Genomic DNA, 27,975 nt, shown 5'->3' with positions numbered 1-27,975 from the left:
TTCTGGAAAAGGTAATTGGTGGTGAGAGGACTATAGCTAAGATGGTGCTGTAAAATGTGAATTTTTATTTGCACCCTTTTAAAAGATTCATGGAGCCCTGTGTGTTGGCAGGTTCCACCTGAATTGATAATGCTCACCCAAGCTTTCCTATTGACCTGTGAAACTAATTTGCATGAATGGGAGATGACAATTGGAATATCACACTCCTTTGGTACAGATTACAAAGTGTGTGTGTGGTGGTGTGTGTTTTTTTTTTAAAAAACAAAGGCAGGCAAAAGCAGTTTTCATAAATGCTGTGTTTTGTTTTAATGACACTGGTATTGGAATTCATCTGAAATATTTCCTGCCCTTAAACAGTTTTTATTAATTCTGTAATATTTTGCATGTGGATTAGTTCTGAAGTTGTATAAAGGGGGTGACAACCAATGCTTACTTTTCCCTAATTAGCACTGGCCCTCCATGAAGATGTCCATGTTTAATATACAACATTATGAAGTCAGGTTAAACTGCTGTGTAATAGTCTAGATGCAAACAGACCATGTTGTCTACGTACAGGAAGAAGCAGTATTAAAGAAAAACAAAGTAAATCAAGATTTCAGCACAACAAAAGGAGTAGCCATCACAATTCTACTAGTCCAAAAGACTGCTTTTAAAAGTAATCGCTATCACTCCTTTATTAACCCCATACAGTATTTAATGGTGAATACATGTTTCCAGGATCTTTTGCCCAAGCACTATTCAATTGTTGGCAATGCTACCTATTGAAAACCGTCCAAGCCTAGTAGCATATTCTTTGGAGTTCTAGTGGCATACTAACATGAAGTGGACCTATACTTTATCATGGTTATAAATTCATTCCACATAGATAAGTCTCCAAAGAAAGTACTTTTTCCACATTTCAGGATGCCAATTTCTCAACTTCTCAAACATAATGTAGGCTTGCCCCCATAGGCTTCTGTAATTTTTAAATACTTTTTTTTTTATTTTGTCAGTATTGCATATTTTGGGACAGTCCATGCTATTCTGAATCTGATCTTGCTCCGTGGTCTTGTGTGTTTCTTTTATATTTTTAAACAGTCCAGCAATGTCAAGTAGAACCGAAGGACCGAGTTGACTGTGGATTTCCTCGGATCACGGAGACTCTGTGTTATGAAAGAGGCTGCTGTTTTAGTGCAGCTATTTCTGGTGCACTATGGTGCTTCCATCCAAAAGGTACAGTCTCCCATTAGAACATGCTAGTGTAGCAAACAATCCAGAATCTGAAATGTATTGGTTATACTATTCACAAAATACGGACTTCTAAAAATGCAACCTGCTTTGCCAACCAGTGCAATACCATGGTAACAAATGGGGGAATTGCCAATGGCTTAACTTGTGCTTGAGTAAGCTTGTATCTACTTACAACTATGGCTGGTTCTGGGGAGATGGTTCCAATAACTTTGTTAAACCAGTAGCACCTGCTTGTTACCTTCAGGCAGACCACAGAACAGATGTAAATGCGATGAGAAGCACAGGGCACCTAAATGGAATACTATGTACAAATCAGAACTGTCTTCCACGAATGCAGTAATTTAAGAAACTTCAGTAATTTAAACTAGACATGCACTCGCCAAACCTATTTAATTGACGTAGTTTTGTCTGTGCTGGTCATCACCAGGTACCCCTGTATACAATGACACGGTAGACAATTAGCTTTTATGTCAACCTGAAGTTTTCAATTATTTATTTTATTATATAAATGACCGCCCACTTGATTAGATAGTGATAGTTAAATATTGAAATCGGATTTACTTTATGCAAAAAATGGTACACTTTAAACAGGCATTTTATTTTAAATCCACAGTAAGAAAGAATTGCGAGGTGCAAACTAAGAAACGTAAGGGATGCGGTTATCCTGGGATTTCTGTTCGTGACTGCAACAAGAAAGGATGCTGTTTTGACTCCCGCACTGTTAAAGCACGGTGGTGTTTCCACCCTCCACTGATCTGATGGTAAGAAACGCTAGTCTCTGGAGGGTGGGTATGCTTTGTTTTGGTTGTATTGCTTTCAATTCATGTAGAGTTCTGCACAGCAATGTGAGCATTATCATACCATAAGACATGTACTGTAGCCTTTTGCCATAAGTCTGTAAATGCTGGTAAAGTGGTATAATCCAGAAACATCAGTTGGGCATGGCATAGTTTTAAATAATCTTCAAAGATGTACATAAGAGAACCAAGAGGATTTTGGGTAGTGTTTTTAAATGTCCTCTCTGCTCACTATTGTGGTGCCCCCGTCCACACACACACACACACACACACACACACACACACACACACACACACACACACACACACACGTTTTACATTCCTGTATTTGTGGGGACTTCTCATGGACTCTCTCTATATTTATTTACTATTTTGAACTCCAGTCAGACAAAACTACACACAGGGTGAAAGTCGACAACAAACTTAAAAAAATAAAGTACCAAAATATTTAAAGGCATATTTAGTTATTTAAAGGTGTCTTGCAAAGTGGACGTCCCCACAACGTCTTTTTCAGGACTTACTATCTTTATGGGGACATTCTCAAATTTTGTCCGCACATTGATGGTAATGCATGCGCGCGCGCACACACACACACACACACACACACACACACACACACACACACACACACAAAACCAGTGCTAGAGTCTAGGCAGGATTCATGCAACTGCTATAAATGGTGGACATTAACTCTGCTGTCATTTAAAATCATGCAACCTCTCATGTTTTGCATGGAGGTGGATTAAGTGCTAGACTTAACTGAAATTCCAAGTATATTATCCCTCCAATCAGCTGTAGTGCAAATACAGTAGTAGGTATGACTAGATTTAGTTTTTATAGATTAACACCAACTCTGCACAGGAACAATATATAAACTTTTTTTTCTTTTGTTTTTCCAGATTACGACTGTGTTGAACTTGAACCTGCTGCTGCTTCACCTCCTGAAGAGTACCAGAATTGTTAAACTGTCAAAGCGGTATAAATAAAGAGTGAATATTAAATCCCTGCCTCTGTGTTGTGAAGGAGCAATATGTCGAGGGGGCAAACAAGCCAATTTAGGATACTGTAACATGTGTTACTTTTATGGAGGTTTCACAAGCCCCCAGTTGCCAACACCACCATGCAGTTCAATACAAATGTCCCTCTGTGTCTGAGGGAGGTCTGGGAGTGACCAGCAGGGGGGTATTCAAATAAAGATTAAGGTGTTCTTGCAGAGCTGTGAGGGAAAGCTTTTGTTACACTTGCTGGCCCTGAGCCTGATGGTAGTGTGCCATTGTACCGCTAGCGACCCCGTAATTAAGTAGAATGTACGCTGGCTCCATTAAGGGAAGAGGGGCAAAGCAGTGGCATACATGTGTGTTGGGATTTATGTAGTCAAAAGAAAGAAAGGGATGTGGGTTGCAAGAAAAATGTACTCAATACTATAAATTGAACAAACTGTACAGCAATTGATTGTATATATAATCTATCACACACATATGACCTGCATTTAATTAATGTGTTGACGTACACGTTTAAAGTAAGTCGTTAATAGGGGAGGGTTAACCCTGTTGGTGAAATCTTAATTTGCAACCTTTTTAAAACCAGCCCTGAGAGATCATCTTTAACCAAAGAAGATCTGAGCTTCACACAAAAGTACAGACCTCCGTTTGTTAAAGTTGAGGCATTTCTTTTTTTCATTTTTATAGCAAAGGGGCGCACTTTTTTTTTCCTCCCAATGACGTGCACAGAGCTTGAGTCGGTTGGAGTGTTTGTTTATTAGTCAACGTTTCGGTTGCCAAGCGCATTGTCAATGCAGAAGCTGTCGTTGTACTACGATATGTGACGGCATTACTGCGGGTGTTAAATTAAAATGATAAACGTCACTATAAACCTACGACTACTCTCGTATTCTTCTTTGTAAAAGAATCATAAAAACGTATTATGTACATCATTTCTGTTGATGTTGAACTTAAAAAACCGAGGACTATTATGGAATCTGTTTAATTATCGATAAGGAACACGAATAGGTTCTTGTTATTTCAAAGTCAACGATTACTTCTGTTGTGCTCTGATAAGCAAGCAAACTACAGTGTTTACAATGACGGAATTACTTGGTTGCTCCAGTTGCAACATGACTTTCAAATCTTCATTACTGCTCGGAAAACATCAAGAAAAGTTCTGTATTGGAGGAGACATTGGAAAAGCCAGAGCAACCCGAACTCCACAAGATATGGTAAAGATTTGTTAATGTGTACAATTTCAGCAAAGATTTATCTTGTGTGTAAATGCATGCATTTCTTTTTTTGTGAAAGGATAATGACATTTTGATAACCCCGAGATTGAGAAACGTTTTAAGTTAATTACGGATTTACCGCCAACGTTGTTTCTACTTTTGTTACTGTTGGTGTTAGTGTAACACCTGAAAAGTAGCGCTGACTACGCCCCAGAAGGATATTGCACTCAGAATTGAAGTTGTTTTTTTTCGGAGGGCAAATCAGGGAACAGAGCAACCAGGACACAGTCGTTGTCAATTAAAATAATGTTTTATTGCACAGAATTGAGATAGCAGCAGATCATCACAAAAGCACGGAGATGCTTTGTCCAAAAGAGAGAGAGAGAGAGAGAAAAGAGGGTTTTATTTAAAATCACAATATAATGAACCGAAAATAAAAACAACCGGTTTAAACACAACACAAAACGCCAGTGCGTGCAGAATATGGGACATCGATAAACACTATTCCCAACTACATCATCACAGCAGCAGCAAGTACTTTCCGTCTCGGGTCCCCTCTCTCCTACGCGCACAGACACACAAACAAGACAAACGGTGGATGGCCATCCTAGAAAACTAAAAGCAAGTTGACATTTAGTTGACCTTTTTTTTTTTTTAAGCCATACTTGAGGGTGCAATTGTTAACCATTACTATTTGTCAATGTTCAATTAATAACTTTCTGGGGAGGTGTCATTTGCCTTTGAGTAATAATCTATGTAATAACTATGTCACTTAAAAAAAAAAAAAAGAAAATAAATTAAATAGTTCATTTTAAGACGCAGTATCCAACAATCATGTTCAATATAATTCCTTTACGTCTGTTTAATTATTAAACTTTAATACATAGTTTCATAGTTTAGTCATAGTTTAGTCACACTACTTTTATAATAAAAGCAGACCTTGGTGACAGTCTGGTTTGTTTATGTTCCCAAAGGTAGTTGAATTGCTTGTCAGTACTTCACTTCTGTATGGCTAAATAGGCACGATCCTAGCATTCTGCAACTGTGTTCAGCAGTAGGAGCTTATAAAAGTCAGATTTGTTTTAATACAATGATAACATTTTATAGGAAACACCCATGGCTGGTGTTCGTTTTTCACACTGGTTTAGACGACAGCTGTGTGGCACACTACACTTTAAAGGTACATGATGGGGGTAAAAATGTTGCATCCGGTCAAGGTGTGTAATTGGCAGGGTCTCCTTTCCTGGTTGATTTATTCGCTATAGTTATGTGGTCACGGGTCATAAAGGGCCCTGAAGCAGTTTTGCAAAGTGTACAATTGTGACTATAATTGTCCTGTAACAAATCTAATCTATTATATTTTCAGCAGTTGGTACCGTTATGGTTGAAGATATGACTTGTTAGTCAATGTTATGAATTTAAGTTATCTTTACTTCCTTATTTAAGTTAAATTCTGTTTGTTAATTGAACACTGACTTTGGTCTTTACTGCCAAAACTCACCCTTCTGCCTCTTTATTAAAATAGTTCTTGGTGCTATAGATGCAAGTTGTTAAGTAATAAACAATTGAAACATTTGTAGTGAAGATTTTGTTTTTACTTGCATATAAAATATTTCTTATTATATTAAGACCATCTTTACTATGCAGTAAAACTTATTTCAATAATACAGGAGTCAAAACTCACCTGGCAGAATACTGTCAGTAGGGTGTAGTGTAGTGCTTTTAGGTCTGTCATGTAGGGATTTACAGAACAGCACAAAAGCACACAGCTTTGCATGTCAGTGGTATTTCCAATAGAACACTTTTTTTGTGTGTACTGAGCTCCTAAGGTTAAACGTCATCATCATTATATATAAAATCATTCTAACTTTGATTCAAACACTCAAGTTTTCATCACAGCAAACTACCATCTTACCCTATTACACACAACTACTGCTTTCTTCCCAGCAAAGTCACAAATTACTTAAGCAGTGACAAGGTCAAAGTGTCTGATTTACTTATGTATTTTCTTGCTCAATTCATTAAAGAAACCCCAGTTTGAAAGTGACCAGTGAAATCACCATTAGCATCACAAACTGCTGTCTTTTATTAAACAAACAAAAACATTGAATATGGGAATGTTAATCAATACATGTTTCTTTGTGACAGATTGAAAGAGTGAAGGATTATAAGAAAAGGCGCGCGGCGCACAGACTGCAACGCAACGTGGAAGAGAGGGAGTTACTGAATCAGTATGAGGTGCAGGAAACCTCAGAGCCAGTCCAAAACACGAAAGCCTCCACTGGACATGTAAGTACCGTAGAGATTTCAAATAAATAAATCAATACAACAGTAAGAAATGTAAAGTTCTAACACCAGTAATCTTTTACATTTTTTCCTCTCAGCCCCTTTTCAAAAGCTTACCCAAAGCAAACAAAAACCATAATTTCAATGATTAAAGTATGATATGATTATGTCTAAAGAAGTTGGTTGCCGTGGTCTGTTTTCTAATGTTCTGTATATATATATATATATATATATATATATATATATATATATATATAACAGTATGGTATAAGACAGCGTGCAGATGGATGGCTGGATTTGACAAGGTTTCATGTTGCAATTTCTGTTACTGCAAACATGTTTAGTTTGTTTGTACATTCACTTCAAGACCTATTTATTTATAGGTTTCCTGACTAGATCATTTTTTGTATAGTTTATACATTGTTTTCAGAATAAAATAAGGGTCTCTAATTGTACATTCAGTGTAATCTTTTTGTGATGCTTATTGTTGTACCAATTATATCCATACAATATTAATATTTTTAGGTACATTTATGTGGAAACACATTAAGGTACATTAGTAAATAATTTATAAAGCCTTTTATATTTTTTACACAAAACAAAAACCTTGGTTGGTAATCTTTAAAAAAAATAACAACATAATGTTTAGTGGTGCAATATAGTTTTTTTATATTTGAAATACCTCAAAGCAAAATCATTTGTGTTTCTTGTCTGGTTAACTTCTGTGGTTCTAGGCCTACTGTATATATCTATGACAGCAGAAAATATCAATATGCATCTCTGCTATCTGAACGGTCCAGCCTTTAGTAGTGTGTAGCAAAACCTCACATTGACATGCCTGTCATGTCAAGAGTTCTGCTGTTTACAAGAGGCACTGTGAACATGTTTGTAATTCTAACACATCAAGCAGTTTGACTTGTTGCTAAGAAACATGATAAACATTTATGTAAGTGCATCTCTGATGTATTTTATTGTAGAACCCCAAGCCAGGTAGTATAATTACCTGCACATGAATTATTATAGACTATCGGCTTTGAACAAAGTTATTGCATTACTTGTTTTATTACACTGAATATTCTGGCTTTTAATTGATTATAACAGATTATCAGTGTTTCAGAGCTGCCAACTTTCAAAATTGTATGCACAGGTAATGGAGGTGGGGGTTGTAGCACATAACGCTATGGGCCCAATTTTGATGAAACGGGTTAAACACAAACATAATAAATTGATGTTACGACTGTGAAAGTCTTGGGTTTACACTCTAGGTAGACCCGAGCCCCAGAGTCCAATGGATCAGAGAACATGAGGCCAAAATGAAGTACCTGGCAGATAGCCATGGAAAGCATGTAGCTGGTATTGTGACTGAAAATAGGGAACTGGAAAAACAGAGAAAAGGTAAATATCAGTTTAGTTTATATCAGTTCAGTTCATAATATGTTAAATTGCAGAATCAAGAATAGTGAGATTGTTTTAACAGTGTATGTGTGTGTGTGTGTGGTTTTAAATAGTGAGGCAAGAAAATTGATTGGCATGTTGTACTCTGGGTTGATTTAGAGCTATTCCCTGCCAGGTCAACCTGTGGTCCCCACCTGACCATCTACAATGTTCACAATTAATAGTGGTTCTAGAGCCCAGGTCAAATGGGAGGACCTTTTACAGCACTGGGGAAGATAAACCACCTATTTTTTACAGATAAATCCTGGTTCTGTCAAATGCTCTAATAAAAACCAGCTGTGGTTTAATACATACAGGTTTATCAATTTGACCCCACTGTTTATTCAAGTGCCTAGTTTTAACATTTCAAGGTATATGGGTGTCTGAAACACTTTTCTTCAGTTAGGATGTAGATTCATGTTTCTGGTACATGGTCAGGTGGGGAGACCTCCTGAATTTGGTTCATTTGTTTTCCAGAGATTGAGTTACGATTAAAGGAGTTGGATGCACATAATAAGAATGCTTCACAAGTAGAGAAAATGTTGCAGGAACTGAAGGCCCAAGAGCAAAAAAATGAGCATCTCCTTGAATCCATGAGGGAACAGATGCAGATCCTTCAAAAGGAGTCAATGTAAGGTTTCATGACTGATCTGCTGATACTGTATGTGCATGTTTGTGTAATGCATGTGGTTTACTAGAAGGGACAGGAAATTGGTATGATACACTGAAAAACAATATGTTCTACATTTTAGAAATTGTGTGGCAGGGGGATTTTTTTTAATTGCTTCTGCACCCACCACCATTGCTGTAAAATTAATTGCTTATTTCACTGCCATTATGATTGAGAAATGTCACTATGAAAGGTAGTAATATTTCACAACTGTAGAGGCAGGTATCAAACATTTTGACAGAATGTCAGGCTGCCAATTATATACTATGAAGGAAATATTGATCATAGGTGAAGGAGCTTATAGAAGTGGGAAATATACCCATAAGCAATATTGGACCTTTGTGTTAAGTCAGGCTATGGCTTGGATTGTAGACCATTGTCAGAGGCATTTTACAGAGGTGTTTCATAATTCAGATGGAAACAGGCTAACATGATTGTATTGATTACTCCAGAATGCCTGTACCTTCCAGAAATCTACTCACTGAAAATGCTAAACAAAGGGTTATGCATTTTCTAAAATTTTATTACAGAAAATGTCTGTTGTTTTTACTATATAGGAGGAACAAAAATCACAGCAGACATAGTGATTCCCAGCTGCATTGCTTAAAGGAAAAAGAAAAAGTACCATTATTTCAACCACAGACCTACATCCCGTTCTATGGAGGAGGAATTCTATCTTCAGAAATTAGGTGAGAATCATCTGTGCATAACTTGAAATGCATTATCTGTTGAACATTTGGAAACAACTGGAGATTCATGGCATGATTTTGGATTTCTCTCTAATACATGTAAGTGGAGATCAGTGTCATGCATGGCATCACTTTGTAACCCCTTCTTTTCCCAAATAGGCACTGCAAAGATTGGAAGCATTGTTATATTTGCAGTCCTAACTGCTGTTCATGTGTCAGGATATGTGCCTGTAGAATGCTATCCTAATCATATTTGCATAGAGGACTCCAACTCCACCAAAATAATAGAGCACAACCTTAATCCAGCCCCTCTACAAACCAACATTCTGTATAATTGCAGCAGTGTGGAGTAGTGGTCAGGGCTCTGGACTCTTGACCGGAGGGTTGTGGGTTCAATCCCAGGTGGGGGACACTGCTGCTGTACCCTTGAGCAAGGTACTTTACCTAGATTGCGCCAGTAAAAACCCAACTGTATAAATGGGTAATTGTATGTAAAAATAAAATAATGTGATATCTGTATAATGTGAAATAAAGTATAATGTGAAATAATGTGATACCTTGTAACAATTGTAAGTCACCCTGGATAAGGGTGTCTGCTAAGAAATAAATAATAATAATAATATAATAATAATAATTGAAATGAATGGTGTGATACAATCTACAATCCGGAATCTGACTATTCTGGAATATGGAATGATTTTGAAGTGTCTATCTAAATTCAACGTGAATCTGACTCTGCAATCTGGCACTGTTTCATGTGAGTTTTCTTTTCTAAATTTAAAACTAGTATAAAAAAAAACAAAAACAAAAGCAAGACGTTGTGTGTATAAGTCCTACCAGCGCCATTCTGAATTGTGCAGTTGTTGAACAGCATATAAAATGTATTAACATCCATCTCTTAAAAGATAATTTGCACTTCTCAAAATCAACAAGCTAAGTGAACAATTCAAAATCACAGCAAACCTTTCAGACATTCTGAAAATAAGCCAACTTAAAAGCAACACGGGCAAAACCTGAATTCCAGCAGAAAGCTCCTGAGTCTTGCATCACAGCTACGTCCAAAAGATTTGCATCAGCTAGAGTTTTAGGATTGAGAATAACAATAGAATAAAAAAATAAAAAAACTATATGAACATAATTTAGGTCTTTTATTTAACATCATGTAATGAAACTTCAAAATGATATTGCAAAATTTGTTAATTTTATAGGGTGATGCCAAACTTTTGGCCAGAGTTGTAGGTACAGTACAAACAAAGGCACGTCTTTTTATGGTAATGGTTTCACCAGACTCGTTCTAATACCAGGTAAGGATTTGCTTAAGGTTTGCTGAGACATTGTTGTGTTTATTATACAGTGTTATATACAGTCATAAAGTTTTTTTTTGTTTTTTTTAAAGCATTCAAATGGTTGTCATTGTACCTTTTAGGTACAGTATTAGATGTTTTACAGTAACTGTGTGATAGAGATGGCTGTAGGGTGACGTTAGACCAGGGAAATGAAACCACAACACAGCAGTACTGGCGGGCAAACTGAAACGCTACAGCGCTTAGTGCTTTATTAAATGATAAACAAAATATTTAAACAAAACACAGCTACACAAAAGAAAAGGGCACGTTGGCCAAACAAATAAACAATAATCAGCAGCAAGTAGTATGCTGGTTGCAAAACCAGCATACGTAGCAATTGTTTCTCTCTGTTACCTCCTGTCTCCACTCCGAACACACTATCCATGAACAAGGAAAGCTGCAGGCTTTTATATTCTGACCGAGGGGTCAACTAACTAGTAATTATCTTATTACCCCTCGGCCATGGTCTGCACGAGTTTAATAAGGATGAGTGACGGACGGCACCTCGCTTGTCCTTGCCAAACAATAAATAAAAACATGGCCTTTTGCCGTCATATATAATACAGAAATCATCATAATAATAATAATAATAACAGCACACACACACATATACACTCTGTAATCCAGAACACTGTCTAACCTGGCACAATTTTCCAGTCCCAGGTAACGCCAGATTGGACAGGTTTTACTCTACTTCAATATTAAAACTGATGCAACAGTCCACTGATGCAGTATCTGTGTGGAATGGAGTTTACAGTCAGTAGCGAAGACAATAATTAAAACCAATCCACATGAAGGCATCTGTTTAATCAGTGCCATGATTATTATTTAACTGCCTGGTGAAGCTAGTGAGAAATTGTGAATTGCATGCTTTGTACCTGGTCACTTCTGCATTCATTTCAACAAATATATGTTTAACAAAACCCATGTACTATCAAATACATGATTTAATATAATATAAAACTAATTTCTGAAATATTACCAGTTTCCCATTGAGTTCTTATGAATAGGCACCCCATGTTTCTTCTTGATCTTTTCTGTTGTCAACGGTATCCATGAAACTGAATGCCAAGACTTCCTGAAGTGGGCTTATCTCCATAGTAACTATTCAGGGACCACTGTTAATTATTTGTTCCCAGCCTTTGCTTTCGGAGAACATTCAGCACTTAGTAGTACTTTCATATTCCAACACCACTGCAATACAGGTTCAGGTTCACTCAGGATATGTAGTCCATCTTTGGAAAAAGAGCATTGATGCCTGGCCTTTTATCAGGTCTCTCAATAGGGCAGTTATTGGTTGGTTAATTAGCAGGACAATACATGAAAAAACTCGAACTCTGTAACTTCGACTATTCAAATTAACATACCAAATCAATAACGGATTTCTGAAGCAGTTGAATGATCCCAGGAAGAACAAGTAATAAAGGAGATCACAGTAGAAAGAAAGTGAAAAGTTTGAAATACCCAGAATGCAAGACATATCGGAATGGAAGTTCATGGAGTAGAAGATTTATCAAATTTAGAAGACAGCAGATTAATTTATTGTTCTTCATCTTGTTTCCCCTCCCATAGTGCTCTGCGACTCTCCTATCTGCAGAATGGCGGCAACGACCACATGATCCTGGCCCAGCTCCAGGCCCTGCTCCATGAGGCTCTGCAGGTCGAGCAGAGAGAGAAGCAGCCTCGAACCCACCATCACAAGGAGAAGAGTAAACGTAGGCACACACTCATTGCACAACTTAAAATACAGTGCACTTCTTTGGTTTGATCAAAACAGACATTTGGAAAAAGACCCCTTACAAAAACAATGCAATATGACTACTTTTGGATGATGTAATAGGGGTGAGATTGGAGGTTCTGGTTCTGTTTACAAATAAAACCTAAATATCCAGTGCAATACCATACACCAACACTGAGCTGGCAGCAATGGCATTACTTGTGGTGGTGTTATTATTTTTTTGTTATTATTATTTATTTCTTAGCAGACGCCCTTATCCAGGATGACTTACAATTGTTACAAGATATCACATTATTTTTACATACAATTACCCATTTATACAGTTGGGTTTTTACTGGAGCAATCTAGGTAAAGTACCTTGATCAAGGGTACAGCAGCAGTGTCCCCCACCTGGGATTAAACCCACGACCCTCTGGTCAAGAGTCCAGAGCCCTAACCACTACTCCACACTGCTGCCACTGGTGTTGCATTAAAAATAAAACATTGAACAAAAATAAAGCTAACAAACAAACAGGTGGCCTACAGTAGTTTGTCCCTGTGCTACTCCTCATACACAGGGAGATTCTGCACCAAAAAGCTATCCTGTCTAACTGAACTAAACTTAAGTTCCAGTTTACAGTTCAACACATGCGAAACGGAACTAAACTAATCTCTTGTACTTTACCAGACTTCTTGGTAATGGGCGTAATCAACTTAACTGTCCACAGTCTACTCAACCTGGATTAGAACAAAGGAACTGGCATATAGGGGAACTGTGTGTGACCTTAGCAGTGCTTATGTGTAATAAGAGCATAATGTAGTGCCCTTATACAAGCAGTAAATAATACATTTTCTACCACTGTGCTTCCAGGTGGACATAATTCCATTAGGCATAGCCTAAACAGAGAACTCTTTGCACTGGAAATAGAAAACCGACGTCTAGAAGATGAGATTATGACATTTCAAATGAAAAAGAGGAAGGACCCCACGTTTTCCCAAACTTCGCACAACAGTAAGTTTTTAGATGTTGAAATTGATTTGAATTATCAACTGGTCATGTACATTTCAAAAACAGTGAGTAAGTTATGAGTATTTCTGAGTAATATCAAATGTTTGCAGGTATGTGTGTATCAGTGCAACTAGAACACCATTTGTTATTTTTTTTTTATACAGTAGTTATTATTATTATTATTATTATTATTATTATTATTATTATTATTATTATTATTATTAATTAGTCATTTAGCAGATGCTTTTATCCAAAGTGACTTACAGAGACTAGGCAGTGAACTATGCAGCAACTGCTGCTGCAGTCACTTACAATAGCACCTCAGTTTTACGTTTCATCCAAAGTGATATCGTTTTCAAGCACTTTTTCTGTTTTTGAATGAATCAGTTGCTGACCATAGGAATCTACACATCATTAGCTGTGTTTTTTTTTTCACGGTACAAAATGTCTTATTTCACAGCACATCACAATCTAAAAATAGATATTTCACGCTTAAACATAATATTTATTAAAGCAGAAAAAATAGCATTGTCACATTCAAATTTGCTCAGTAAACAGGCATTGCTAAATTGCAAAACATTTCGTTTTTTATATCCTCTTTTGAAATAATATTCTATATTCACCATTAGTGAATCATCAAACAAAATAAAATAAAAATAATAAGAAGAGACACATGAAATGCCCCCTTCTTGTTCTGGACAGAGCGAGCAGTAGCAGCTGGTGTATGTTTCATTGAAGATGTTTTAAAGAAATCGTGCAGCTCTATGCAATGTGTTTAATCATTTACCAGAAGCAGACTAAACCAGCTGTTAGGTTTCTAAATATTACATGTAGTGCATCAGTAAAGAGAACTTTTGCTGTATTGTTTCTAAGTGCTAAAAAAGTGTATAATTACACTATTCTTTCTGAAATGGAAATTGTCACAGGAAACTACGTATTACACAGCGATGGGTAAGAAAATACAGGCATAATCATTAGTGGTTGCAATTCTTTGTGTGCCTTACTGTTTAATTATGTCCCCTTTTTGTGCTTTAAAAGCTACATTTCAAATTGCAGCTTTTACTTTAAAGTCCATCTGGGGCCTAAAATCACTGGGACCAACTTCAGTTCTAATTAGGTGATGTTTACTTAATCTCAGTTGACCAAACAGTGCCCAGTGCTCTCGAATAAAATTCAGGATGATTCTCAATGTAAAATAGATTGAGTGACTAGCAGCAGTGCACCATTTGATTTGTGTAACCCATCTTTGTGTTTTACAGATAGACCCAGCCGCTTCCCACAGTCTGTAACGGCAAACCGTGACCAGAAAATGAAGACCATGAAGACAGATATAGACCTTCTGAAGCAGGAAATAGAAATCCATCGCCTCGGGCGTCGGATGAAAACATCTACAACGCAAGTCCCACCCGACCAGGCCGCACTCTCCCCACTTCCACCACTGGTACAGAATTACTGGAGGCATTTTCTAACATGATGATGATTATTATTTTTACAAAAAGTGCATAAGTAGTTTTTACCACTTCCTCTCAATGTAACAGGTATGAAATCAAATACTTAAAAGGTTTATCACTTACTGATTTTATTGAATGCATCGATTTTATGTATTTAAAGTAACATTCAGGAAAAACATGAATTTAGAATTTTTATTTTTTTAATATGGTTATTTTTAAGACATAGAGCCATATTCACAAAGTATTTACCACCATGCTAAATGTGCAGCATTTTTTATTAAATGGAAAGCTCAATTCCAGTTATAGAACTAGCAATAAACAACAATTATTTTATTGATGCTTTTTTAACATAAATGTTTTGTGTTCGAAAATAAATGGTGTTAACATGGTGGTAAATGCTTTCTGATTATGGCCCCTTGTTAACATGGTGGTAAATGCTTTCTGATTATGGCCCCTTGTTAACATGGTGGTAAATGCTTTCTGATTATGGCCCCTTGTTAACATGGCGGTAAATGCTTTCTGATTATGGCCCCTTGTTAACATGGCGGTAAATGCTTTCTGATTATGGCCCCTTGTTAACATGGTGGTAAATGCTTTCTGATCATGGCCCCTTGTTAACATGGTGGTAAATGCTTTCTGATCATGGCCCCTTGTTAACATGGTGGTAAATGCTTTCTGATTATGGCCCCTTGTTAACATGGTGGTAAATGCTTTCTGATCATGGCCCCTTGTTAACATGGTGGTAAATGCTTTCTGATTATGGCCCCTTGTTAACATGGTGGTAAATGCTTTCTGATTATGGAACCTTGTTAACATGGTGGTAAATGCTTTCTGATTATGGCCCCTTGTTAACATGGTGGTAAATGCTTTCTGATTATGGCCCCTTGTTAACATGGTGGTAAATGCTTTCTGATCATGGCCCCTTGTTAACATGGTGGTAAATGCTTTCTGATTATGGCCCCTTGTTAACATGGTGGTAAATGCTTTCTGATTATGGCCCCTTGTTAACATGGTGGTAAATGCTTTCTGATTATGGAACCTTGTTAACATGGTGGTAAATGCTTTCTGATCATGGCCCCTTGTTAACATGGTGGTAAATGCTTTCTGATTATGGCCCCTTGTTAACATGGTGGTAAATGCTTTCTGATTATGGCCCCTTGTTAACATGGTGGTAAATGCTTTCTGATCATGGCCCCTTGTTAACATGGTGGTAAATGCTTTCTGATCATGGCCCCTTGTTAACATGGTGGTAAACGCTTTCTGATTATGGCCCCTTGTTAATATGGTGGTAAATGCTTTCTGATTATGGCCCCTTGTTAACATGGTGGTAAATGCTTTCTGATCATGGCCCCTTGTTAACATGGTGGTAAATGCTTTCTGATTATGGCCCCTTGTTAACATGGTGGTAAATGCTTTCTGATCATGGCCCCTTGTTAACATGGTGGTAAATGCTTTCTGATTATGGCCCCTTGTTAACATGGTGGTAAATGCTTTCTGATTATGGCCCCTTGTTAACATGGTGGTAAATGCTTTCTGATCATGGCCCCTTGTTAACATGGTGGTAAATGCTTTCTGATTATGGCCCCTTGTTAACATGGTGGTAAATGCTTTCTGATTATGGCCCCTTGTTAACATGGTGGTAAATGCTTTCTGATTATGGAACCTTGTTAACATGGTGGTAAATGCTTTCTGATCATGGCCCCTTGTTAACATGGTGGTAAATGCTTTCTGATTATGGCCCCTTGTTAACATGGTGGTAAATGCTTTCTGATTATGGCCCCTTGTTAACATGGTGGTAAATGCTTTCTGATCATGGCCCCTTGTTAACATGGTGGTAAATGCTTTCTGATCATGGCCCCTTGTTAACATGGTGGTAAACGCTTTCTGATTATGGCCCCTTGTTAACATGGTGGTAAATGCTTTCTGATTATGGCCCCTTGTTAACATGGTGGTAAATGCTTTCTGATTATGGCCCCTTGTTAACATGGTGGTAAATGCTTTCTGATTATGGCCCCTTGTTAACATGGTGGTAAATGCTTTCTGATTATGGCCCCTTGTTAACATGGCGGTAAATGCTTTCTGATTATGGCCCCTTGTTAACATGGTGGTAAATGCTTTCTGATTATGGCCCCTTGTTAACATGGTGGTAAATGCTTTCTGATCATGGCCCCTTGTTAACATGGTGGTAAATGCTTTCTGATTATGGCCCCTTGTTAACATGGTGGTAAATGCTTTCTGATTATGGCCCCTTGTTAACATGGTGGTAAATGCTTTCTGATTATGGCCCCTTGTTAACATGGTGGTAAATGCTTTCTGATCATGGCCCCTTGTTAACATGGTGGTAAATGCTTTCTGATTATGGCCCCTTGTTAACATGGTGGTAAATGCTTTCTGATTATGGCCCCTTGTTAACATGGTGGTAAATGCTTTCTGATTATGGCCCCTTGTTAACATGGTGGTAAATGCTTTCTGATTATGGCCCCTTGTTAACATGGTGGTAAATGCTTTCTGATTATGGCCCCTTTCAGTAAAGCAGAAGCTTAACGTTTCCACGGCACACGTGTGTCTAATTTAAGTTATGTCATCTCCCTTGGTTCCCTTCTGGCTTTTCTTTGTTTTCTTTCTTGTCCCGTTACGGAAGGGATTTTAGCCACAGTCTGCAAATTGTTTGCACACCCTCACCGTGAATCCATTTACAATTGGCTTCAGTATAGTGTACATCTATGAAATAACCCTCAAGACATGTAATATATATATAGTTTTGTCTGTGTCTTACACAGATGTAACCCCATTTCAATGATACAGTCGACTGGGAGTTGATAATCCCAAAGTATGGATCTGATGTTTGTTGACCAGTTTTAGCTAGCCTTTCTTTATCAGTTTACAAATAGGTTAGAATATATTAACTAACCATTAAAAAAACAAAACATGAACAATATATTTTAGTAGACTTGCTGTTAAGAGTTAATAATTTAATAGTGTCCCTCAACAAAAGCATTAATAATAGCAGCAGAATCCTAATAAGTATTGCTATGCAATGCCCCTTACTTTCATGTTTAAAACTTAGCAAAGTATGTCTTTTATTTAGGAGGACATGAGAGCACAGACCCCGACTCTGGCAAAGCATTTCTTAGAATCCACTGATGGTTTAGGACCTGCACCGTACGACCCAATGTAAGTCTATTGTATAATTTCATAAATATAAATATAAAAGGTGTTTGGCTTGAAATTGTATATACTCTATTGTCATTCGACTGCATGTGTAGTAGTGAGACTCCAATTGATATCTGTTTAGTTTTGTCAATGCATCTGTTGTAAATAAATATAGTACAACATCAAGTAACCTGACAAATGTATAGTAGTCACACCTTTTAACCCTTCATCAAATACACCCCAGCATGGTTAAAATGAACATCTCTCATAACTTTAAAGTTATAGGGATATCCTTACATGTGATTCAACTTGAATCGCTTACCTTTATTTTGATACCAAAAACATCCTTGTCCGACTCAGGAAGTGCAATTTTGGGGTGCATTTGACCCCTTTCCATTTTCCGAGGGTTACAAAAAAAAATATATATATATATTTCATATACCTCAGCTCCTGCTTACTGGCAGAAAAGATTGTTGGGTGTTGTGAGAGAGCTGAGAGAGACGTAGAAACGGTGTATAGCTTCTAAAATTATTGATTAATCCCTAAATATTTATTTGTTTAGCCAGTAGTCATTTTCATGCAACTGTGTTTATAATAGATTAGTTCACAGCATGTATTTAATAACAACTGCATTATTTACAGTGTCCTGCCTATTGCCTGATAAAGTACTATATTGAAAATATATGAATTTGTTATTTTCTTTTTTTTTGTCTTCAGTAAGCAAAAAAGGCATGCTTTTCATTTACTGTGCCGTCTACTTCATACAGCTCCTGTTAACTTGCAGAATAGAGTGCTTAGAGTTGCAGGGGAGCTGGGATAGATGTAGAAGAGATGTACTGCTTCTAAAGTATTGATTTATTCCTACAGGTTCTTTTTTTTAGGTGTATGTACTCAATTTCCTATCTTAGAATGAGCGTCTATGTGTGTATAATACATACGTTTCCAGCACTGTATTTGATTATTGCATTCTTTACAGTAGCCTGCTTATTAGCTCCTACAGTACACTATTGAAAAAATATGAAACCAGCCATTGGCCTGTAAATCCAAAATGAATATTAATTATGTAAATTTAAGAAGTTGCGCAACATAAGTATTGATATGGGTATAGGAATTGATATATATTTATAGTTGCCCCATCTTGCACAGACTTGTTCAGAGACAGTCCCCATGGTAAAATTTGCTGGTGACTTTATTGAAGCAGTAATGAATGTTGAAGCACAAATATGTGATGGAATTGTGTGAAATTAAAAATCGCTTTCCACGATTGGTTCTGTGTGTCCAACGGGGTTAGTTTGCCACATCAAGTTTTAGCATCCCCTGTGGTCCAGGCTGAGGTTGTTATATTGGACGAAGTGAATGTAAATCAAAAACGTGTCACAAAACCAACGTTGATATCCAAACACACAGAGTAACCATCAGGTGTGTCATTTCTTTCAGAGCGGGGTTTGTAGTTTTCTACGATTTCCTCCTGGGCTTGGACCCTTGCTACCGGGTTTGCCGGCTGGTTGTGGGGTTATACACTGGGCCAGAGGAAATGGGGACCCCGTCCTCACTGCCCCCTGTCTACTGCGAGGCTGGCAATTTATCACCTTACTTCTCTGACAGCAAGAGGGGAAACCTGGCAACTCTGGCAACCAAACAGGCTGTACCAAGGTAAATATAATTAAGCATCCCAGTGAGACGAGTTATATGAATACGCTGCCACTGCTACTTCAACTGCTAATATCTCGTAAACCATTTAATGCCAACTTCTTATTGGAGAGTTTCTTGCTTGATAAGTTCAATTATGCTACTTGCTCACTATATATCTTGGTATCCTTAGGTAGCAGTGTGGAGTAGTGGTTAGGGCTCTGGACTCTTGACCGGAGGGTCATGGGTTCAATTCCCGGTGGGGACACTGCTGCTGTACCCTTGAGCAAGGTACTTTACCTAGATTGCTCCAGTAAAGACACAAGTGTATAAATGGGTAATTGTATGTAAAAATAATGTGATATCTTGTAAGTCGCCCTGGATAAGGGCGTCTGCTAAGAAATAAAGTATTATTATTATTATTATTATCCTTGAATAGATAATCTCTTTAAAAATGTGCAAAAGATTTTGCAGTGCAGTGATTTTATACAAGTTTACAAACGAAAAGAGGCTATTCAGCCCATCTTGCTCGTTTGGTTGTTAGTTGCTTATTGATCCCAGAATCTCATCAAGCAGCTTATTGAAGGATCCCAGGGTGATTTTTTTTAAATTTTATAATTTTTTTTTTTTTTTCATTAAGCACTGAATTGGTATTCGCTATACAACACACTGTACTTATTAAAGAAAGAAACGAAAGTACAGTACTGCACATTTAACACAATTATATAAGTTTAAAACAACAATATGATTGAGTACAGATAAAAACAGTACTGAAAAAGTTTCAGAGTTTATAGTAGCAGGCTACATCACTCTCAAAATAAAAATGAAAAAGGCCTAATATACAGTACAGTTAGAAAAACAACACTATAGCACATACATTGTTTTAATGTCCTTGGGTGAAAAAGTCATTTTATAGATGTTTGTGTCAGTGAGAACATTCTCTTTGATGCAGCATTCTGCTTCAAATTTCGCAGTAGCAAAAGAGTCCCATCAGAAGTGTCTGGCTGGGATTCTGCCCACAATAAACACTTTCCCAGCATGTCCTCTGCCTCTCCATGAGTTGGGATTGGAGTATGATGTTGAACGGTCTCCATCACTGGAGTCATCGTTGTTCTCTACTATGGGGTGCCATGTGTGAAAAAAAGATTTTCCAGATTTAACTAAAACTTGACTAAACTCATTCTCAAGGAAGTCGGAGTCGAGATCAAAACAATAACAAGCATCCCTCGGATTTATGTAGCATCCCACCCCTCTGCTGTGTATTCAGTTCTCATATCACACACTACACCATGCAGTATTATATATATATACACTACCGGTCAAAAGTTTTAGAACACCCCCATTTTTCCAGTTTTTATTGAAATTTAAGCAGTTCAAGTCCAGTGAATAACCTGAAATTGTACAAAGGTAAGCGGTAAACTGCCAGAGGTTAAAAAAAAAAGTTTAGGTTACCAAAAACTGAAAAATAATGTACATTTCAGAGTTATACAAAAAGGCCTTTTTCAGGGAACAAGTAATGGGTTAACAACTTACAGCTGTTCTGCAGCAATGGAAGTAAATTAAGCCTTGAAAGTTGATGCTAACAATTCCTACAGGTGTCCCAATTTTTGTTGATTACTTACAAACCCTCTGTCTGTATAAAAGCAGTGTTGGAACAGACTGTGTTACTACACCCTCTTAAGCATTATTTGGACAGTATTGTACTGCAGGAAGTAGTATATTGCTCTCATAATGGCGAGAAAAAGGCAATTAACAAAGCAAGACAGACAGACCATTATAACCCTTAAAAGTGTAGGTCTTTCGTTTTGTAGTGCCTTTCCTACACCATCAAAAGGCACTTGGAAACTGGAGGAAACTCTGACAGGAAGAGGTCTGGCAGACCCAAAGCCACAACAGAATCAGAAGACAAGTTTCTGAGAGTCAACAGCTTGTGTGATAGGCAGCTCACAGGACAACAGCTTCAAGCACAGCTTAACACTGGTCGAAATAAGCAAGTCTCAGTTTCAACTGTGAAGAGAAGACTTCGAGCTGCAGGTTTGACAGGTCGAGTGGCAGTAAGAAAGCCATTGCTAAGATGGCAAAATAAGAAAAAGAGGCTTACCTGGGCCATGAAGCACTGCCAGTGGACTACTGAAGACTGGAAGAAGGTCTTATGGACCGATGAATCAAAATTTGAAATCTTCAGTTCATCACGCAGGGTTTTTGTACGCCGTTGAGTAGGCGAAAGGATGGTTCCTCGGTGTGTGACACCAACTGTCAAACATGGAGGAGGAAGCGTGATGGTCTGGGGCTCTTTTGTTGGATCCAGAGTCGACGACTTGCACAGAGTGAGTGGCACCCTGAACCAAAACTGCTACCACAGCATTTTGCAGCGTCATGCAATACCCTCTGGTATACGCCTAGTTGGTCAGGGGTTCATCCTACAGCAAGATAATGACCCAAAACATACCTCCAGGCTATGTCAGAACTACCTTAAAAGAAAAGAACAAGACTGTATGCTTCAAATCATGGAATGGCCAGCACAGTCTCCAGACTTAAACCCCATCGAGCTGGTTTGGGATGAACTGGACAGAAGGGTGAAAGCAAAGCAACCTACAAGTGCAACACATTTGTGGGAACTTCTGCAACAGTGTTGGGAAGAACTTTCCGAACAATATTTGATTTCCATTGTAGAAAGAATGCCACGAGTGTGTTCGGCTGTTATATCTGCAAAAGGTGGCTACTTTGATGAGTCAAAAATTTAGATTAAATTTTGTTAAACAAAACGATTCCTTGATTTCTTTTTTATCTCCAATTGTTTATTTGTTCTATGCTTTAATTTCAGAGTACATTGAGACATTAAACTGCGTAAATTTCAATAAAAACTGGAAAAATGGAGGTGTTCTAAAACTTTTGACCGGTAGTGTATATATATATATATATATATATATATATATATATATATATATATATATATATATATATATATATATATACACACTACCGGTCAAAAGTTTTAGAACACCTCCATTTATATGTATATATATATATATACACACTACCGGTCAAAAGTTTTAGAACACCTCCATTTTTCCAGTTTTTATTGAAATTTACGCAGTTTAATGTCTCAATGTAGTCTGAAATTAAAGCATAGAACAAATAAACAATTGGAGATAAAAAAGAAATCATGGAATCGTTTTGTTTAACACAATTTAATCTAAATTTTTGACTCATCAAAGTAGCCACCTTTTGCAGATATAACAGCTGAACACACTCGTGGCATTCTTTCTACAATGGAAATCAAATATTGTTCGGAAAGTTCTTCCCAACACTATTGCAGAAGTTCCCACAAATGTGTTGCACTTGTAGGTTGCTTTGCTTTCGCCCTTCTGTCCAGTTCATCCCAAACCAGCTCGATGGGGTTTAAGTCTGGAGACTGTGCTGGCCATTCCATGATTTGAAGCCTACCGTCTTGTTCTTTTCTTCTAAGGTAGTTCTGACATAGCCTGGAGGTATGTTTTGGGTCATTATCTTGCTGTAGGATGAACCCCTGACCAGCTAGGCGTATACCAGAGGGTATTGCATGGCGCTGCAAAATGCTGTGGTAGCAGTTTTGGTTCAGGGTGCCACTCACTCTGTGAAAGTCGCCGACTCTGGATCCAGCAAAAGAGCCCCAGACCATCACGCTTCCTCCTCCATGTTTGACAGTTGGTGTCACACACTGAGGAACTTCTCTTCACAGTTGAAACTGAGACTTGCTTACTTCGACCAGTGTTAAGCTGTTGTCCTGTGAGCCGCCTATTACGCAAGCTGTTGACTCTCAGAAACTTGTCTTCTGATTCTGTTGTTGCTCTGGGTCTGCCAGACCTCTTCCTGTCAGAGTTTCCTCCAGTTTCCAAGTGCCTTTTGATGGTGTAGGAAACTGTACTCACTGACACCTTGGCTTTCTTTGCAATTTCTCTAAAGGAAAGACCTACACTTTTAAGGGTTATAATGGTCTGTCTGTCTTCCTTTGTTAATTGCCTTTTTCTCGCCATTATGAGAGCAATATACTACTTCCTGCAGTACAATACTGTCCAAGTAATGCTTAAGAGGGTGTAGTAACAGAGTCCGTTCCAACTCTGCTTTTATACAGACAGAGGGTTTGTAAGTAATCAACAAAAGTAATGGTTAGCATCAACTTTCAAGGCTTAATTTACTTCCATTGCTGCAGAACAGCTGTCAGTTGTTAACCCTTTACTTGTTCCCTGAAAAAGGCCTTTTTGTATAACTCTGAAATGTACATTATTTTTCAGTTTTTGGTAACCTAAACTTTTTTTTTTAACCTCTGGCAGTTTACCGCTTACCTTTGTACCATTTCAGGTTATTTACTGGACTTGAACTGCTTAAATTTCAATAAAAACTGGAAAAATGGGGGTGTTCTAAAACTTTTGACCGGTAGTGTGTATATATATATATATATATATAATTAGTATAATTATTTTATCCAAAGTGACTTACAGAAATTAAACAAATATAAAAGTCTAGAAGTTAGAGGCAATGCAAATGCAAAACAAACACATATATACAAAATAAATAAAGGAAAATATATATATACTACATGGATGAAAGCTATATTTGCATCCTGAGCCATTAAAAAAAGGGATAATACCACAGTAGTGACGTCAAAAAGTGATAATTCCTCTAGAGCAGGGGTGGGCAATCCTGGTCCTGGAGGGCCGGTGTCCCTCCTGGCTTTTGTTCCAACTGTGCTCTAAATTACTTAATTGTACTGATTATTACCAATTATTGGTCTATTTAAGTAATTTAGAGCACAGTTGGAACAAAAGCCAGGAGGGACACCGGCCCTCCAGGACCAGGATTGCCCACCCCTGCTCTAGAGGAAAATATACTTGAACTTTGACCCATTCCACTTCTCGAGACCATCACTTTCAATTCAAACATAGAATGTCTCATTTTCAGTCACTCGACAACACCCACAGTACAGAAATGTTCATTAATGATCAACAAAATGAGAGTATGTTAAAAAAAAAAAAAAAAAGATGTAAAGCTGATGCATTTGTATCTCAGAGAAACTGGAGAGGAACGGGAAATTAAAACAAGGTAAAGGCAATCATCCAAATAAAGCTGAAGCGCTAACGGATAACGACATAGAACGTCTGTACAGCACTGAAACACTGCGTTTAAAAAAAACAACTGTACTGCTGAACCTCGTCTTCTTTAATATTAGCATCACAAGGGTATCCATGTATTATAAAAAATAATAGATGGGCCTCTTCAGTGAGTTACAGGAAAACAATTCCATCTCGGGTTTCTGTGACAGTTTATAAATTACTCGACCTTCGTCTTGTAATTTATGACATCACAGAAACCCTGGATGAAATTATTTTCCTGTAACTCACTGAAGCCCATCTGTTATTCTATATATATATATAACATTGTTTGCAGTTATTGTACAATTTGCATGATTCCACCCTGCTAAACCCACCCATTTTGCCCACAGAGTACGCCCATCTCCTAGCATAGCTCTAGTGCTGGAACTGCAGGCTTCAGGTGGATATGACCCGTACGGGCAGGAGGTGAACCGGCTGATCTCCAGGGGATGGGTCAAGATTGACATTTTTGACTCGCACAACCGCGTGATCAGTGGGAGATGGAAAGTCCCCATTCGCATTCTTCCTGTAAACCCACGCCTGACTACTGGGGAGATAAACGCGGTGCCTCAGGTACAGTACATTATTATCCTCTACTAAGGGTGCACGTGCTGGAGGCACCTGTACATACAACTTTTACATACAGTATATTGCGATGGTTAAGACATTGTTCTGTCAGCAGGCCTGAAAAAGAAAACTCTCTTAGATCCATTGGTAAGACTGTTGGAGATTTTATTCTGTAATTCGTTACAGTATTTGGCAGTATTTCCACAATGTTGATATTATTTTTAGAAAAATGTATGTCTCCTTTTAAGCCGAGATAGATGACCACTCCATAACTGCATAACCAAAATAATAATTATTTTTGTGGGATTCTGTTTTCAACAATACACCTATTTTTAATAACAACAATGTTCATTTGTGCTTTGTCCCTTTTTTGTCCCCTACCTATTTGTATGCAACCCATAAAGATCAGTAATCATTAAAGTTTTTTTGTTTGTTTTTGTGTTCCATGTAGCTGGAAAATGCTGAGCTATATCTGCGGATTGTTAATGCAAGAGATGCCGATGTACAGAGTTTTGCCCCAATCACTCACAACAATGCCGGTCTTTATAAATACCCCCCTCAGGTATGAAGACATTTCTGTTTAAATGCAAATTGTTTTGATTGGAGGCTGATTAAAATAAAAATGAGAACATCCTGTATAGTAAGTCCATAAAAACAAGGGAGCCTACAGCCTTGAATATTCTATTTATATGTAGCTGGAGGTAGCACTTGGAATACTGAGACAGTGACTCACAGAAGGGAATTACTGGACTGTGTGTGTGTGACAGAACCAAACACTTCTTGTTATGAAGGGGAATATGTGATTATCTGATGATGTCTGGATCATTTTGAGAAATAACTATAATGTGTGCACGACCGCATTCCAGGGTCTATTTAAACGATTTAAAAGTGACAGATCTTAATACAGCTCCTCTAAAATGTGTAAATTTCATAATTTCACAGTATTTTATCATGTATAATAATGCCAGTTAGTGCATCTATAAGTCACCCCTGAGGGAAAACACCAGCTAGATTGATATGGAATTCAAGAGTGGCAGCATTTATATCTGCCCCCTACTACAGTGCATCCTCCAGTTTATGTTTCCATTTGAATGACTCAGGTATTTTTGATATACTGTTAATGAAATCAAACTGTGTCTTTGACTTTAGGCACCAGCAAGGAGTTTATTTGCTGCAGATGCTCCACTTCCATCATATCCTTCCCCATATCATTTCCCAAACTCTCAGATGATGTGCTCCTCTTACTTGGAGACTGTGGATCCCCCTCCTCCTTCTGCAATGCTCTTCGAAGAATTTGAGTGACTGCCATTGGAAGATGGATTATTCTAGATTCCATTCTTTCTTTGGAATATGACGTGTGTCACTTTGTCATCCTGACTTTTCAAAGCTTGGTAAATTACGTTGAGTAAATCTCTGATAATAGAGCCTTTTAGTGCAAATTTATATAGACAACATATACTTTTGAAATTAATAAAGAGTGTGAATGTACTTAAAATGTACATAACAAGTTTTGTAAATCAGTCCCATATTGTAAAATAATGGTACAGTAATTGATTTGTTGAAACAATTGACAATAGTGTCTTCCTTATGCTTTTCAAACTTCAGTGTTGCTTGCAAGTGTTTTAGAAAAGAATAAATTAATAGAGATCCTGCTAGAATTTGAAATATGCAGGTCTTTCAAAGACAGCATTGTAGATGAGAATTTGCTTCTGCTTCCTATAAATCAATTAATGGCTGTAGCTCAAACTACAGCCATTAATGCAATCAGACCATGTGATCTACTGTACAGAAAATGTACCAGGATGCAGTAGTGATATTTGAAATATTTTCATATTCTGAACTAATGTAAAATAAACTCAGTGGGGACCAGTAACTAGTAAAGGATTACATGCAGTTGATTTAATTTATTCCTTAATTACAACCCTGATTCTCTCCCTTTTGGTGTATCTTATAGAACTATGTTTTCAAATATGTAATTTGATCTTAATTTCACTTGGGTTTTGAACTTCAGAAGCTCCTCGATAATCTGTTTTGTATGAAGTTTACTGGAACCTTTTCTTTGATGGAAAATTCACTGGTTACCAAAGCATTGCAATTGTGGCTGGGATTCTGTTTGAATTGCTACTTTAACAAAAGAAAATAAATGGTATAGACGTGTTTATTTCCATTTGTAAATGAATGTGTAGACATTTTTGTTTTATGTGGTGGTGAAGATATTAGAGAGATCTTTCCTAGACCTGTATAGAGTTCTGCAGTATTGAAAGAGTTAGGTAAGCAAGGGGATGTGCCAGGGTAAAACAAGAAACACAAGCCTCACACCCAGTGAATATCTGCATTCATTAATTTTTCACAGTACTTGTTTCTAATGTGTTGTTACCTTAGATGATTCCTTTCTATTACATGATATTTTTTACTTTTAATATTAGCAGCATGCACCAACACTGGATAAAAACACCTCCATGTAAATGCCAATTGAGTTTTATTTTTCCAAATCCTAAGAAACATTATTATTATTATTATTATTATTATTATTATTATTATTATGAAGATGTTTTTAAAATTCTAAATTCTTTGTAGTTCCTTTTGCTGTACATATTTCCAACAGCAGTGACCTTGCCGTCTACTGGAGTAAATGAACCAGCCAGAGTTT

At 37.4% G+C, this 27,975-nt stretch overlaps 1 protein-coding gene across 2 annotated transcripts; it reads left to right on the top strand.

Annotated features, from left to right (window-relative positions):
- Window positions 1–2,931: 2,931 nt before the first annotated feature.
- Window positions 2,932–27,483, top strand: LOC131698894 (coiled-coil domain-containing protein 17-like). Of its 2 annotated transcripts, none has more exons than XM_058993582.1 (13): window positions 2,932–4,242; window positions 6,391–6,531; window positions 7,794–7,923; window positions 8,440–8,593; window positions 9,190–9,321; window positions 12,240–12,382; window positions 13,256–13,396; window positions 14,653–14,834; window positions 17,933–18,018; window positions 19,435–19,650; window positions 25,109–25,331; window positions 25,777–25,887; window positions 26,475–27,483. In XM_058993582.1, the coding sequence occupies exons 1-13, from the start codon at window positions 4,108–4,110 to the stop codon at window positions 26,625–26,627; spliced, it is 1,947 nt and encodes a 648-aa protein (XP_058849565.1). In that variant the 5' UTR covers window positions 2,932–4,107; the 3' UTR covers window positions 26,628–27,483. The 2 variants fall into 2 exon arrangements, with proteins under 2 accessions (XP_058849565.1, XP_058849564.1); XM_058993581.1 differs by having other exon boundaries at window positions 13,256–13,400; window positions 14,657–14,834.
- Window positions 27,484–27,975: the final 492 nt, after the last annotated feature.

The sequence above is a fragment of the Acipenser ruthenus genome, chromosome 2 (assembly GCF_902713425.1).
Source record: "Acipenser ruthenus chromosome 2, fAciRut3.2 maternal haplotype, whole genome shotgun sequence".
Taxonomy (NCBI): Eukaryota; Metazoa; Chordata; class Actinopteri; order Acipenseriformes; family Acipenseridae; genus Acipenser; species Acipenser ruthenus.
The sequence above is the reverse complement of the archived record's forward strand: the minus strand, read 5'-3'. Positions and strand labels throughout refer to the sequence as shown.